The sequence below is a fragment of the Bombus bifarius genome, unplaced genomic scaffold, assembly GCF_011952205.1.
Source record: "Bombus bifarius isolate JDL3187 unplaced genomic scaffold, Bbif_JDL3187 scf7180000009770, whole genome shotgun sequence".
Classification (NCBI taxonomy): domain Eukaryota; kingdom Metazoa; phylum Arthropoda; class Insecta; order Hymenoptera; family Apidae; genus Bombus; species Bombus bifarius.
The window spans coordinates 350,706-365,547 of NW_022885326.1; the positions used below are offsets into that span (position 1 = coordinate 350,706).

Genomic DNA, 14,842 nt, shown 5'->3' on the forward strand with positions numbered 1-14,842 from the left:
CTATTAATTTAGCCCTAAGCTTTAAGCATTATTTAACTTTCAAATAGTATTGTTGTGCTGCAGATGACTATCTATACTAATTTATGCTGGATTACTGAAATTTCGAATATGTAATTTTATTTTGTACTCTACGTTCTAACTTTAAATTGTTATTGTCTTCAACGATTCAATGATATTTAGTTAAGAGGTAAATAAAATATTTGAAAAGGTTTTAGATATATTAATGAATCGTGTTTCAAATTTTAATATATTATCACTCTATATTTTTATACAAATAATTAAAATCTATTATTTCCGATGCTACAAGAACATAATAAAATATTGCTTTTGACTATAAGTTTCTCATTAATTTGTGCATTTTACTAATATTAGCTACAGATTAGCTAAATAATTGAGAGTGATACTGCATATGTATAGTTTCTTTAGAACAGCATATATTTAATCAAAAATATGTTCATTGCGATTCTTTAATTAATTTCATCGTTCTAGATTTTTAAGAATTATTTGGCTCTGGAATTAAACAATTTTTTAAATGGAATTGTCATAGTTTCTTCATTTCGTTCCTCTTCGTTTTCCTTATCATCGTTTAAATGAACTAGGGAATGTCTTCAAGCAAATGCTAAATTTACGTTTTCAGAAATTTTTATGGGATGTTTTTTAAATATAAGCTCATATAAGAAATTCAGCCATACAAAGCTGGATATTAATTAATAAGATGTATACCAAAATATTTAAATCTATAATGAAAATTATAATATACCAAGATATTTATAATTTATATAAAGGGTTAGGTTAGGTATCTAAAAATTGTTTGTTTCATTTTTGAATCTTTTTCGTATTCTAAAAGTAAATGTTTGATGGATATCAGTTTTCTACCGTAAAAAGTTCTCTGCGAAGCATTTTTCTTCGTTAAAAATGTCCGAATTAAAGGAAATTTAATATGATCAACGCTTTAAGCTAGGTCATCTTCCAGGTTGCCCAAAGATAAAAGATGACAGCAGAATTTTTTGCACATGCATCCTCATTTTCGAGAAGTATCTCGAAAATTTAATAAGCATGCTTGAATTTAAATGTGATTCCGTTTGTCTGATCTTTTTATGGGACTTTTTATGTTCTTGTTCATCTTCGTATAAGTACATAAAATAAAATAAAAATCTTAGAAAATCGTAGAAAAGCGTAAAAAATCTTTGAATAATAATATAATTGCAGACGATTCTGCAAAACTTCAACAAAATTTTATAAATCAATTTATTATATAATATTAATTAATAAATATTGTCAAGAGTATTTTATTTGTAGAATAATATATAAACTTTAAGTATTCGAAGCAAAAATCAAATTAAATTGATAGACTTCAATATTTAGTTTAGGCAAAGTACCACGCAATTCAGAATAATTGAATGATTTAATTGAATTATTTAGTAAGCTTGCAAACTTTTGATACAGTCTTTATTACCGGAAATAAAGTAATTACTTTTTCGAACTTAACAGATTCATTTTACTTTTGGCTATTTCGTATTAAAGTATATTGTATTCTTTTTCAGATCGATTTCATAAACTTTGAATACTACTTCTTTAAATTCTTCTTCCTTAATATTAGGTATATATATACATTTATTGTTTTTTCTTTTTGAAACGCTTATAGCGGATTCGAATTTATGTACGTATGTAGTTGGTTAGTAATTGAAGCTACTTGCGACGTGCTTGAGCTCGTCACTGTAAATTTTTTAATATGATAAATACGTCTTTTGTAAATAGTTTAAACAAATTTTTACTACATATACATATGTATATTAGATTGTAATTTTGCATGAACACATATGCTGATTTATTCATCGTTTCTTTGATACTTTAAATTAATTTTTACATGTTATATAAAACCAGCAGGTGCTAATATATACTTATCAACGGGAGTGAATGTTACGTTCTTTACACGAGTCATTAAGAGTTCTAATTGACCCTAAAAAATCTTAGCTTTACAATAGATGGAGAATTTTATGAATAGAACAAATCGGTTTTGACCTTTTCGTCATTTAATATCGAAATGATATACGATTTAGTATTGCAAAAATGATATCTCGTGATCTGTTATTAAGATGTAGTATTGTTTCTAGTGTCAATTGTCTAGTGTCAATGAGATAGTTGGACCTTTAGTTACATATCTTTATTTAAGATTATTAACCTTTTGTCTTATAAATTGTACTTAGTTATAATCAATATGATTCATTTTAAGGTTACAGCGATAAGCTTATACTTTCACTTTGTATGGGTTGTATGTACAAATTAATTGATACTTTGTTCCTATATATTGTTTTATACATATGATCTATACAATATTTCGTTTAACATAGAGTACACAGATTAATTTATATCTTTTTACTATTTTTACATTATATATATAATCGATAGGTTTGCGACCGATACGACGTTCAAGTCTCTAAAAATACGACCATGAAAAAAAATCTTTTACCTTATAATATGTATCTTTTCGATCGAAGTAATTCATTCCGTACGCCTTTGCCCGTATCATTAAAAGTAACAGAGATATCGTTTTGTAACATCTGATTAACAGAATTACTGAGACATTGTAGCCATTGTGGTCGCTAATAATCGCTAGATTAATGAATATATGTTGAGTGTTAATAATGTTGAAGCTTAATTATCGCGAACTATGAGCCTCAAAAAAGATTGTAATACGTAAAGCCGAATTTACGCTATTTCACGTTAGAGAATCAATGCGGATGATTCTTGCACAGTGAAAGTGAAGAATGAAACCCGGAATATTTACACCACTTCACTGGATGAATACTTCAAATGAAGGCAAAGGACACCGCTGAAACGTGACACACCGATATTAATGAAACTTTGCAGATACATAATGTAGGTACAAATATTCAACACGTATCTGTTTTAGCGTCAATCGTCCACATTTATTGGATGAAAACAGCTTCTAAAGTTGGAGTCGAAAACGCATTTCCTGGATTACTTCAAAAACTATTCACGGTAGAGGAATGGTGCAGATTAACGAATTTTATGCTTTTGAATGAGAAATATGATCGGGTTTATAGATTTTTAGAAAGTCCATTTGTTTAAATAATACATTAAAAATTGTTTCTTTCTGTTAATATTTCTTGTGTATATTTATCGATTTTCACGTAAACTTGTTTATGTCGACTACATATCCAAACTCAAAACACCAATAAATCAAGGTTTTGATTTTTTTCAAATTAACGAATACAACTCTAACGCCGGCGTATCGTTTCAAGCTTGATATTTCTACCTACTACAATGAAATTATTCCCACGAAAAAATGAATTAAAATAAGTTAGAAGTGATTAAAATTGAAATGAATAAAAATTATTAATAAATTATTTTACATTCATAAAAATATAATGAACGAAGAATGATATAGCATTTTCTAAATGTAGGTGTAGTAAGAGCAACAACAAGCTTGTTATGTTTATTTTATCGTTTTTGATACAAATGCTTTATAATATATCAGCTCTCTCCAAAGTTATCCTATTTTTAAGATACAAAAAGTTGAGTTTTCTCACTCTCTGTACCCCTTTTCCCTTCGTAATATAAGAGGTATTTAAATAAAACACCTAAATGGGTATTCGGGATTTTTCTAATTGCATTTTAAGTCTTTCGTATAGACCTAATCCAATTAGGGTAGACGTAACTGCACATGTAGGGAACAGCATTACACACCTCTTGTATCTTATGTAAAAATTTATTACACCACAAGTCATTTGCAGTGCACTAAAAGTAATAATATGCTTATTAGATATTTTGTATTTAGAATAACATGCCAAATTAACTTGCGATGTTTTAGCAAATATCGGTAATAATTATATTCGCCAATTTGCAAAAAACTAAATTTTGATTTATCCGTATCCGTTTCCATATTCATTTCGTACGATATAAGTATGAAATATGTAGAAATGCGAACTGGTTGTCCGAATATGCATTCAGTACACGCTTATATTTCTTGCTAGTGCCGTTTCGCTACGAGTGTATTATCCATTCTGTTCATCCAAAGTAGAGCTCGGCTCTACTCTGTTCAGTGTTCATTTTGGAGGAACATTGTGGATTAAACGAGAATGAAAGCGGCGTTTTTTGATGAATCACCCGACGCGTTCGTCTAAAGTAAAACAATGTAAATTCAGTTTAAGAGAAAAACATCTTGATTTATTCAATTCTTTAGTACAATTACCAAATATACTAGGACAGAATCGCCTTTAACTTCATTAAATTTTGTACTTACTACTATATAGCAGTATATATAATAAATATGTTATATACATTATAAAAAAAATGTGTATGCCTTTGAATGTTATGTGTGTTGTCTATGTGCATTGATTTCAATTACAGGCTTGTGTGACTTGAAGAAATTTGTATCGTTGATTTTGAATGAAATCTAATGACCGTTTTAAGCCGACGGTATGCGTTTGATTCATTTGTAGTCGTTGATACAATTCCTTTAAAACCACTGAATGCATATTCTTTACTATTCGTTGTGTCTCACTAAATAGTAATATATCATTATTTGTTTAAAAAATAGCTACCGTTAACTCACAAATGTGACTAGTACCCGTACTAAAAGGCTGCTGAAAGACATAAGAAATAATAGAGAGTTTTTCGAACAGCAACATAAATATGGTATGAAATGGGAAGACAATAAGCTTATCATTTGCTAATAATAATACGTAATAGTAATTTCACAAAACCCGTTCAATTCAACGGACAGATAGTATGTTCTTTTTCTCTAGTCCGTTTAGAGAGGCTGTGTCGAGAGGCGAACAAAGCGAAAAAGGAGCAAGACTCCTGGTCGTCCGCGTCCGGCATCCAATAAACCAGTAGAAATAGAAGGATGCGCGTTCTGTGGAGCATGGAGGAGCGCTTAGAGTTAGAGAAGCGTTTAGCTTCTTGCCGGGTTTCTACAGGAAAGAAAAGAAAAAGAGCCCGTGTAGCTGCGGTCGAGGAACGTATTCGAGTTTCTTCGACCAGCGTGGGTCAACGTTCCGTGACCGGACTGCGCCGTAACTATCTTTTCTTGCAAATTTTCTTCATTCGTCCCTCTTCGCGAATCGCATCCCCCTTCCCGAGCGAAACCGCTGTTTCAAAAGACGCGCCGCGCTTTACGATCATCCGCCTTGTCGACTAAATTTCTCTTGCAAGACTGTATATGAGCCTCTAAGGAGCCAAACTGATCGATTCTACATTTTATTAATTTTCCAATTTCATTACTACAATGCGAATTTTTTATCCATCTGTAGGAGATTTAAAAGCACAAAATTGCAGAGAACGCTCATAATAAGAAAAAATATGTAAATTACGTAGAGGAGGAAGGGGGAATAGAGAAGGGGTAGAGACGTAGTGGATATATGTGTGGAGGTTAGAAACTCAAGTGCAAATCAAATTCATTTCATGGCCGAGAGGCCTGAAATTAATAAATTGTCATTGTCATTGTTATTGTTATAAAACATTTCAAGTATAATGTTTTTTTAATAATACTTGATAGACAGAACAATTTCTTATCTCTTATGAGAATATTCATTTTTAATTATATTCTCGAAAATATGAATTTGCATAAAAATTTGCAGTGTATTCTCATTATATTAGTACACGATTAATATTCAGTTCTCAAGAAATAAACTATTTACTTCCATAAGTTCATTCATCGCAAGAAGACGATATACAGTCAGTCTCTTAAGCTTAGATACTACACCTTTCAAATATAAAATATTATAGTAAAAACGGTAACACTATGACACGAACTTACGTATTCTTTTGACGTGTTAAGATACATATCCTGCAATCTCCTTAGCATTTTGTAATTTAAAAATGTTATCCCAAGATTTTTGAGAGTGAAATCTTTGAAATTTCTAAATTTCTTTTAGAAATACATCAATAATAATTATATTAATATATGAACATAAATAACTTTTTGACGTTAATGTGCGTTTTTACTTTCTTGGTGAGTCAGACGCAAGATTCGATAAATAGGCACTGACGACTAACTGTAAATGATCGTTAAAAAGCAGTATTTATATAGAACATCACTATTTTCGACTAAGGTTTAAAATCTTAATATACAGTTTTGCACGGGTTTTCCATGTGTGTGTAACAAAATCTTGTATTTCTACACAATTTCAGTTTTCTTTGAAACTGTACCAATGCAATAATACCAATCACGTGTCATTATAGTGTTAGTGAAACTTCAAAACGTTTTATATAACACATATAATATATTCAGAAAATGTTTTTATAAACTCAAATACTTTTGCGAGTCGTATAGAAAAAGTTTTATCAGTATATTTAGAAATTAGTAGAAATAACACCTTTAATATCTAAACATAAATATAAATAATATAAATGTAAATATGGATATTTATTCTATAAATTGTATAAATAATATTTAAATAATTATAATAACATCTATAATATATATTTAATAATTTGAATAAGATTAATAATATATATTAAAATCTCGTTGTATAATCTATAAAACGCTTTTTGTCAACAATTCACGATAGTTCTCTTTCTTTATTTCTTTTATCAGTTTACTATCTTTATATTCTTCATTGAATTCATTTGTTTGAACTATTTGATTTCATGTATTTTAACTAACTATATTTATATTTTAACTAACTTCTCAAATTCTAATGCAAATAATAGTTCGTTAGTTAACGTTAAAAATGCCCGCGAGTCCAAAGATTATCTCGATCGAGTCCCTAGAGTGGAATTTCGAAGATCGAAACCGAGTTATGCTGTTCCGCTTCCATTAAATGATTAATGTTTCGAGGTACGTCTGATTAATGTTTCAAAGTCGCCATCGATGCGCCCCGACTAAGTTCATAGTTGGTGCTCAAAGCCAAACACAAATTCTCCGAGGAACCATTCCGATCGAAAGATACTGCACGCTGCGGCACTTCGTTTCACCAAGCATAATCTGTGATAAAGTTTCCACCAACTAGATAATACCGCTATTTATCATCGAAATCCTAGCATTTGCGACACCTTCGCGCATAGTACTTTTGTCGATAGGCAAGACGATTAAATTTAAGTATTATCGGACTTTTTACACTTTTACATTCTATGATTTCTACATATTAGATTATCCTGAAGGTTTCTGCTGTTTTATGCAGTTCAAAATAAGAAATTAAATTATCTATTGACTGAAGCCACTATAAAATGTGTCATATTATTTATCATTTAAGATAATATCTTCCTATTAAGTCTATCTTCCTTTAAGTTATCCATTATCTTTTACTTTTTTTACGTTTTCCACTGGATACAAGTTTCGACGTAAAGTTCATGGGTTAAAATCGGAAGAAGAAGAAGAGATTTTGTTTCATCATCTGAGTATTACATTTGAAGTTTTCAACTCTATTTTCGTTACTTTATTCTATTTATCTTTATTTCTATTTTAGTTACACGGTTATTTCGTAAATTAGAAATTTACAGATAAACTGTGAATTTTTATGCATTCGTGCCGAATGAAAAAATGCAGAAGAAATGGATATAAAGCATTAAAATATATAAAATATCCAAAGTAAAGTACTGATTACAATTTTTAGTAGGTAAAAGGAATGTCTATTTTAGTGTATATTTAAAGTGTATAGCTATGTCTATAAAAATATGAATTTAGGTAAAAATTCACAATTTAATTATGTATCTAGGTACATATATGATTTTATGCGGGATTTTCATACTACGAAGGTATGAATCGACCAAAGTATCCAAATTTCTATGAACAATATATTTACGTGTTTTCAATCAAATAATTCCGAGAATCCTAAAAAAAAAACAAATTAAAAATGACAAATTTTTAAAAGTAGCCCCAAAAAACCTGAAAAATTCTTATCCTCGGCACAAAATCGAAAAAGAAAGAGATCATCGCTTTTACTGAAAACACCAAAAAATCATTGAAAATTATGTGAGGTGTAATAACATTTGGATAAGCGCGGCGAATTGCGCAGTTTCTGGGGCTGATTCACCTTGACGTTCGTCCGCTGCGGAAACGATCGCTCCTTCGTAGAGAAATCTCGATGTGGGCGTCGACGTCCTGATGGAAAAGAAAGAGTGGAAAGAGAGGCAGTGGGGTGCGAGGAAAGGACGAAAGATAGAAGGAGGTAAATTGCCCCGAGATATTTAATCCCGTGGAAAGGCCGAGGGATCCTTTATTGGCTCGGCGAGTGAGCAACGGGCAAGATAAGTTTCCCATAGGATCGATGGCCAATCGCGTTAAGCGATTTTCGCGCCTCGTTATCCTTTGTTTCTATCCGCGTTCGACGGACGTCGATGCTGTTATTCTCGGTCTCTTTCTAGGTTTCTCTTCCTTTTCCTTCCTATCTTGAGCGGGACGATCGACTTTGTATCGTGTCTCGTATTCGACCATACCGATCAGTGGCTTATTACAACCAGATTACACAAATGTTGGAGATTCGGACGTTGAATTTGAATTTTTGGAGTTGTGCATGCAGTTATGTAAGGGTTCGTTTTGTCATTCGTAATTATTATAAAAAGTTCTTTGCATCAGCAGACTATAGGTATTCGTAATAATAATTCTCTTAATAATGATAATAATATTTCTTATTATTCTAATGGGATAACAATAAGAATCCTTTCCTCCATTTCGTTTTTTAAGGATTGTAATCTAATAGTATAAGAAAATACACAGTAAGAGACCCTATAAAACAGGAGATATATTTTGCGTTGTCCGAATTCTCTATTTTACAGAATCGATACAGCAAGTAAACTAAAATAAATTCTATATGAAAGTAACGCAGCTGATTTTGTATAGAAATAACTGTCACACAATACGTATCACAATACTTATCATATAAAAGTTATTTCATAACTATGATTTTTGAATCAATTAAAGAACGCATACATTTGCATGTCGGGAATGAATCAAGCCTCCAACAAAGTACAGAAGGCAAGCGTAACGAAACAATTATCAATACGTAGTGTTCTTATTCGTCACATACATACATGTATATAGAATCTCTTTAAGCAATTTTGCGATTGCGTTAGACGGGTGTGCGGTAGCAATTTCCTGATCGCGTTATACGAGTAGGAGATACTTTATAGGCGTCTTTCTGTAATATATTCTAATTATAATAATAATTATAATTATAATTTGACTGAGAATGGATAATGTATAACGAATTGCTACATAAATAATTTCTATGTATAGAGTCCAATTGCTTCAATAAAAATAGATAAAAACTAAACGATAAGTTAATTTCTACTATTGAAGATATGATAATGTTACTGTTATGTACGACACTCCTTGAGGCTTCTAAAAGTAAGCTGTGTCCAAGCGAAAAAATTTCTAACGTTTCGGTAACATTACAGGAGTACATTCTGTATGAGTACATTCTGACTCCTGATGAAGTTAACTGCAATGTTAGCGAAACCTTGGAAACGTTTCCCTCTTGGACACAGCGTATTCTTGGAATCTTCAAACAGTATTGTGCCTAGCAAATGTTATCTACGACAATGCCAAGTAACAGTATTAGATGTGACAATTCGAGCCGTGAAAGCTTTAAGAATTGTCCTACTAGGATAAAATGAAATTTCCTCGTGTGATACAGCAAATAGAACGAGAGAGTGACAAAAGTCTCGAAAGGACGATACACAGCTTTGTCGATTGTCGTTCTCCTTGTTTTCATTCGTTGTTAGCGAGCCAGACGTCTGAATTAAGCTTCGTTTTCATGAGCGGCCACGGGCCAAGATTGAATTGCCACCCGTCGGCTTTTGCCGCGGAGTGCTTTCGAAAATTAAGCGACATTGTGCCTTAACGAATAGGGATTCAAGCCTATGTCTGCCTGAAAAAAATATGGCAAGAAGGGCTGGAGGCAGGATTGAGACTAGAAAAAAGTCGTAATCAATTTTTGTTTTATGATATGATTCGTGAAAAATTTGCTTTGTGTTGAAGAAACTTAAAAGGTAGTAGGTATGATATAATATAGGTAGAACGATAGTTTGTATTCCTTTTTATAAAATTTTATCGTTTTAGTTTCGATCTTAGCTTTATTTCAACCGAGAAAAGGAATTTGACTATTTCAAGAAAATCTTCAACATAGAGTTGGAACGAGAAATCACATACGTTGATGACTATTTTCTCATATCTTCATCAAATTTCAGAAATTTTATAACTAAAACAGCAAGATAATAATTCTGCCAAAAGTGATCTAAAAAACGCGGCAGGTCATTACGTCACGTTAAATTTCATCGCATCTCTCAGCAAGTTTTAATATTTGAGGAAAATCTTTAGCATAAAATCGAAACGAGAAATTACATACATACATACACACACACATAAATCTTAAGTATTTGAATCAATCTTAATTTCAAATTAAAAAGATTTGCAACGGTAGAAAACTACAATTCGAACATAAAAAATAAAATAAAAAATAAAATAAAAAATTAAATAAAAAGTAAAATAGAAAATAGGAAAATACAGCGGCTACAAAAATATTTGCACATACTCTTCTTTTCCAATATTAAATTTTTGTAATCATATGAAACTTATGAAAGTATCTACTACTAAATATCAAATTTAATATACTTGAGGCTTAAATCGTTAAATCGCAAATAGAAAATACCATGTACCTAACCGTATGAATTGACGAAAAGTTCGTTAAGAAGGACTGAAAAAAGATAGTGAAAAATGGGAATCTATATTAGGACAAAGATGCTGGTCAAGGGGCTATCTTTCGAGGCGTGGCATTATTGCTTCGGTGGTGAGTTCATGGCGGTTAATGGTGGCGACTACGGTGGTACCCGTGGTCGTAGTAGGCAATATCTGGTCGGTCACGTAGACTGACCTCAGCATCGAGCAATAACGAGCTCGGCTGGACATTTCTACCATCGCAACGCCCGTACGTGAAGCACAAGGAATAGTCCTTCGTGCAACGATGTTTTTCTTTGCCGAGATATTCTTTGCGAATAAGTCGGTTCTTGGAAGCAAAAATTGCAGTAGCTATTAAAAATATTTGCACATACTTTTATTCCCCAACGAAGCATTTCTTTTATCAGGTTCTTTACATTTCATTCTCAGTATCAAGTTTTCGCAGTTATATGGAAGTGTTATTAACTGATACGAAATTTGATATATGTACTTGAGCCCCATTAATTAGTACTTTATTAATTAGTTAATTAATTAGTTAGTATAATAAATGTAATGGCGTGCAAATATTTTTTGTAGTCATTGTAATTTGTTTGAGTAGTACTTTAAACCTTTTGCTAGATTTAAGCTTGGCTTGATGGTTTCGCGGCTTAAATTTTAGACTTTCTTTTTTACAAAATTTAGTCAAAAAACAATTATATTAATATGCTGCAACTATACATACAGTCTATGCTCTTCTTCTTTTACACTGCCTTAGGTAATAAAATGATTAAAATATTTCTAGCGTAAAACGCAACAACAACATAACAAATATATTTTTTGATTTGGATCTTGTAACATAATTAACGAGAAAGATAGGTGGCAGAAGAATAAATGTGTTGCTACTAAACTGGCTAAATACACAAGCTCTACATACTATACTAATCCTCTTTGGCAGGTTTTCAGTATTAATAATTGGCCGATTAGTATACAACGGACCATAGATAACGCGGTATTATGTTAATAAAAATATCGTGTAGCATGCTTTTTGAACTCGTCTTAACATTCGCTACAATCTAATAAGAAAATAAATATATGGTCCCGTTTAAGAAACCTAAGGTGACTTTGTTTTCGTTATGAAAACGGACTATTTTCGAAATTTTTATTGTGGCCACTTCTTTTATATTAGATACCGATAAATCTTGGTTCGAGATTTTGTTTTGTTACACAACCGTAAATGGTTGAAAAATTGTCCGCTGTATTAGATGGTATACTCTGTATACTCGTGCTATTTCTTTCTCCATCATCGTGTTCTACTTGCGTATTTTTATTTTTTTAGTTTCTTCGCTCTAGCGAAAACGTCGAAGAGAGATTTGCCAGGAAATTGCTCGACTCACCGTACATCTTCCCTTCGTCGGACAGGATGATTTTGCGTCGGCCGCATGGCGGATATATAGTGAGTGCTTCCTGGAAGCTCTGCTCGATATCCGGCGACCATACACCCTCCGCGTCCGCTGCCGATAGGTCCTTCTCGTCCTGCAAAATACGAACGCCTCGGATAGGATTTCTCACAAACTCTTTAGCTGATACGGAAACTCTCGTGAAATGTACGCGATCGTCCAAGATTTTTGGTTAATCTGTCTATGTATCATTTGAAGATTTAAGCCTCAATTAGTATCGTTGGATTTTACATTATAATAGCTTGATTTACTTCATACAGGTTACTTAATTGTAAGATATTCGATTTAATTTTGTATTCCACGTTGTATATTCCCTCAATTGCAAATTTATTTCCATTAATTGTAATTGCTTTGTTCATTGCTGATAATCAATGTTTTATTATACATTAAGATTAGATGACCCAACCTAAATTGTTATAGTCAACATTGTTTCTATTGAAGAATGGAGGAAAATTTGAATTTATATAGCCGTCTCCTTTTTATGACAAAAAAATCTATAAATTTAAAACATCAGGTAATTACATATATAGTAACGTGATCAATTCGTTATCACTAGATTCAGATGATTACTTCTCTTCAATATTAAGATATCTATTGATATTTTGAGAAAATTGAATGCATTTTTCGTTTTTATTTTCTAGTTATTTTGTTATAATGTTATTCATCCATATACGATATTAAATGAAATAAAATTTGTTAAGAATGTAATAGTAAATTTTGTAAACACAAATGCATGTAATAAGTGTATATATATATATATATATATAGTACTGACTATATATATACTTACTATATATATACACGAAAATCTACATATACCTATCGAATATTGCGTATTTCATTTACCAAGGAAACTGAAAACACAGTTTCACGTCACAAAATTATTTATATTTACGTATCAATGCAATTTTTATTAATGTATTTCTAAAAGGAGTTTAAAAATACTAAAATATTTCAATATATTAATCCACAAAAATTATGGAATAAGATTACATCAAAGGCCTTTAACCTTTTCGATGGCAAGGAGATAGTAAGACATTATTGATGACCTACAAGTTATTAATTAAATAAACACATATGTAATTTTTAAACATTATATTTTATGTTCTTTTATCTCTTTTTTCTTGATAAAGATAAAAGACAATAAATTGTGTTATATTTTGACAATATCTCTCTGAATATGTCTAAAAAATTCGTAGTGCTGATGTTTTTACCATAACATTTTATATTTTAATAGGTGTATATAGATTTTTGTGACTGACTTTACATTCTAACATTTATAACTAACTAAGTATAACGTTTATCAACAAAATGATTGAATACAAGTTACGGTTGAATTAAAAATGTCAAAGAATGAGACAGATTAGTGCTGCACGAACAGAGTAATGGACGATTACTTGGGCCGTTTAGATCAAGCGTAGAAAGACAGAAGGTGAAACGATTCTGCGAGTAGGGGAAAGTCTTTTCTGAGAAGTCCAGTCACGTTTATAATATTGGCTGGCACGCAATTCCACTGGAGCTAAGACTTCGTTTGTGTTTGTATCCTCGCAAGTGTCGGAATCATAGATGTGTAAGAAATTTTATTCAATTACGTGAAAAGTAAATTATTGTAATTGAAAAAAGAATTTATGGGATTTTTAATCAGGATAAGGAATTAACGGCAGAAAGGGATGAATATCGTGATTAAAATTTTTCAGCAACACTTGCCCTTTTGCGAATTTAATTAGAAACGTTAACTTCATATTAATAAACCTTTAAAATATTGAAATGTCTCGTATTAAACTACCAAGCTTTTCATATCTTTTACTTGTTTAACCAATGCTTTTATTACATTATTTAGATGCAGTTCGGAAATCTTTACAAATTTTACAATTTTATGATATACTAAATTAAATTAAACGCGACAGTTATGAACGTGTGATTTATTGTTTACACAGTGTAAAACAAAATATAAATGTTGTTACGACTGAGTTTATCTTGAAATCATAATTAATGAAGATGAAATAAGTCGAAATTATTATTTTACTTAGTATATTATTAACGACTGAAAAATTTACAGAAGAAAGAAATATTCTTCGGCAATTTATAATTTCGAAACGATGAATTAAATTTTACTTTCTTATAGACCTAAAACCATAGAGCAATCTAATTAACAAATCACAGCTTAAATTGAGATTTCTAGTCCATCGAATAATATTTCTCATTATTGTAATATTAATTATCTAGGCCATTAACAAATTCATTTTCTGTGTGACTGTCGCAGTAGAAGATAATCACCATGTACCTTTAACGGATCATTTTGTGACACATTATAAAATGATATAATTTTGTAATTTGCTAATGAAAATATTCAATAAAGATTGTAAACAATGATTTTTAATACATGTACATAAATAAACTTTTCTTTTCATGCACGATTTACACGACTGATGGTGGTTATAGTGATCTTTTATAATTGTCAACCTCTCATTGTTAATTAACGCCTTGACGCCGAACTGCATATGTTATATAAATCGTACATTTATATAGAATAATACGAATCAGTTATTTAAATCATTTTTTGAGTCATCAACTTAAAATTGAGGTATCATATCATTTATACCGACAACAGGCATTATCAAAATATGGTACGCCAATTTACACAACTTTGGGGATTTATAGTCGACACTATTATATTCGACACTTTCATTTTTTCTCTGTATACTTAAAGTGTAAAAACTGATAAACATTTACAAAGGAAAAATTAACAAACAAGTTATAA

General features: G+C 30.9%; 1 protein-coding gene across 9 annotated transcripts in view; it reads right to left on the reverse strand.

Annotated features, from left to right (window-relative positions):
- Positions 1-14,842, reverse strand: part of LOC117215669 (protein scalloped) — a 338,791-nt gene that overhangs the window by 65,801 nt on the left and 258,148 nt on the right. For all 9 annotated transcript variants that reach the window (XM_033462054.1, XM_033462050.1, XM_033462058.1 and 6 more), the window contains one exon: positions 12,019-12,157. In XM_033462054.1, the coding sequence (XP_033317945.1) occupies positions 12,019-12,157 (139 nt within the window). The remainder of the gene's footprint in view (positions 1-12,018; positions 12,158-14,842) is intronic.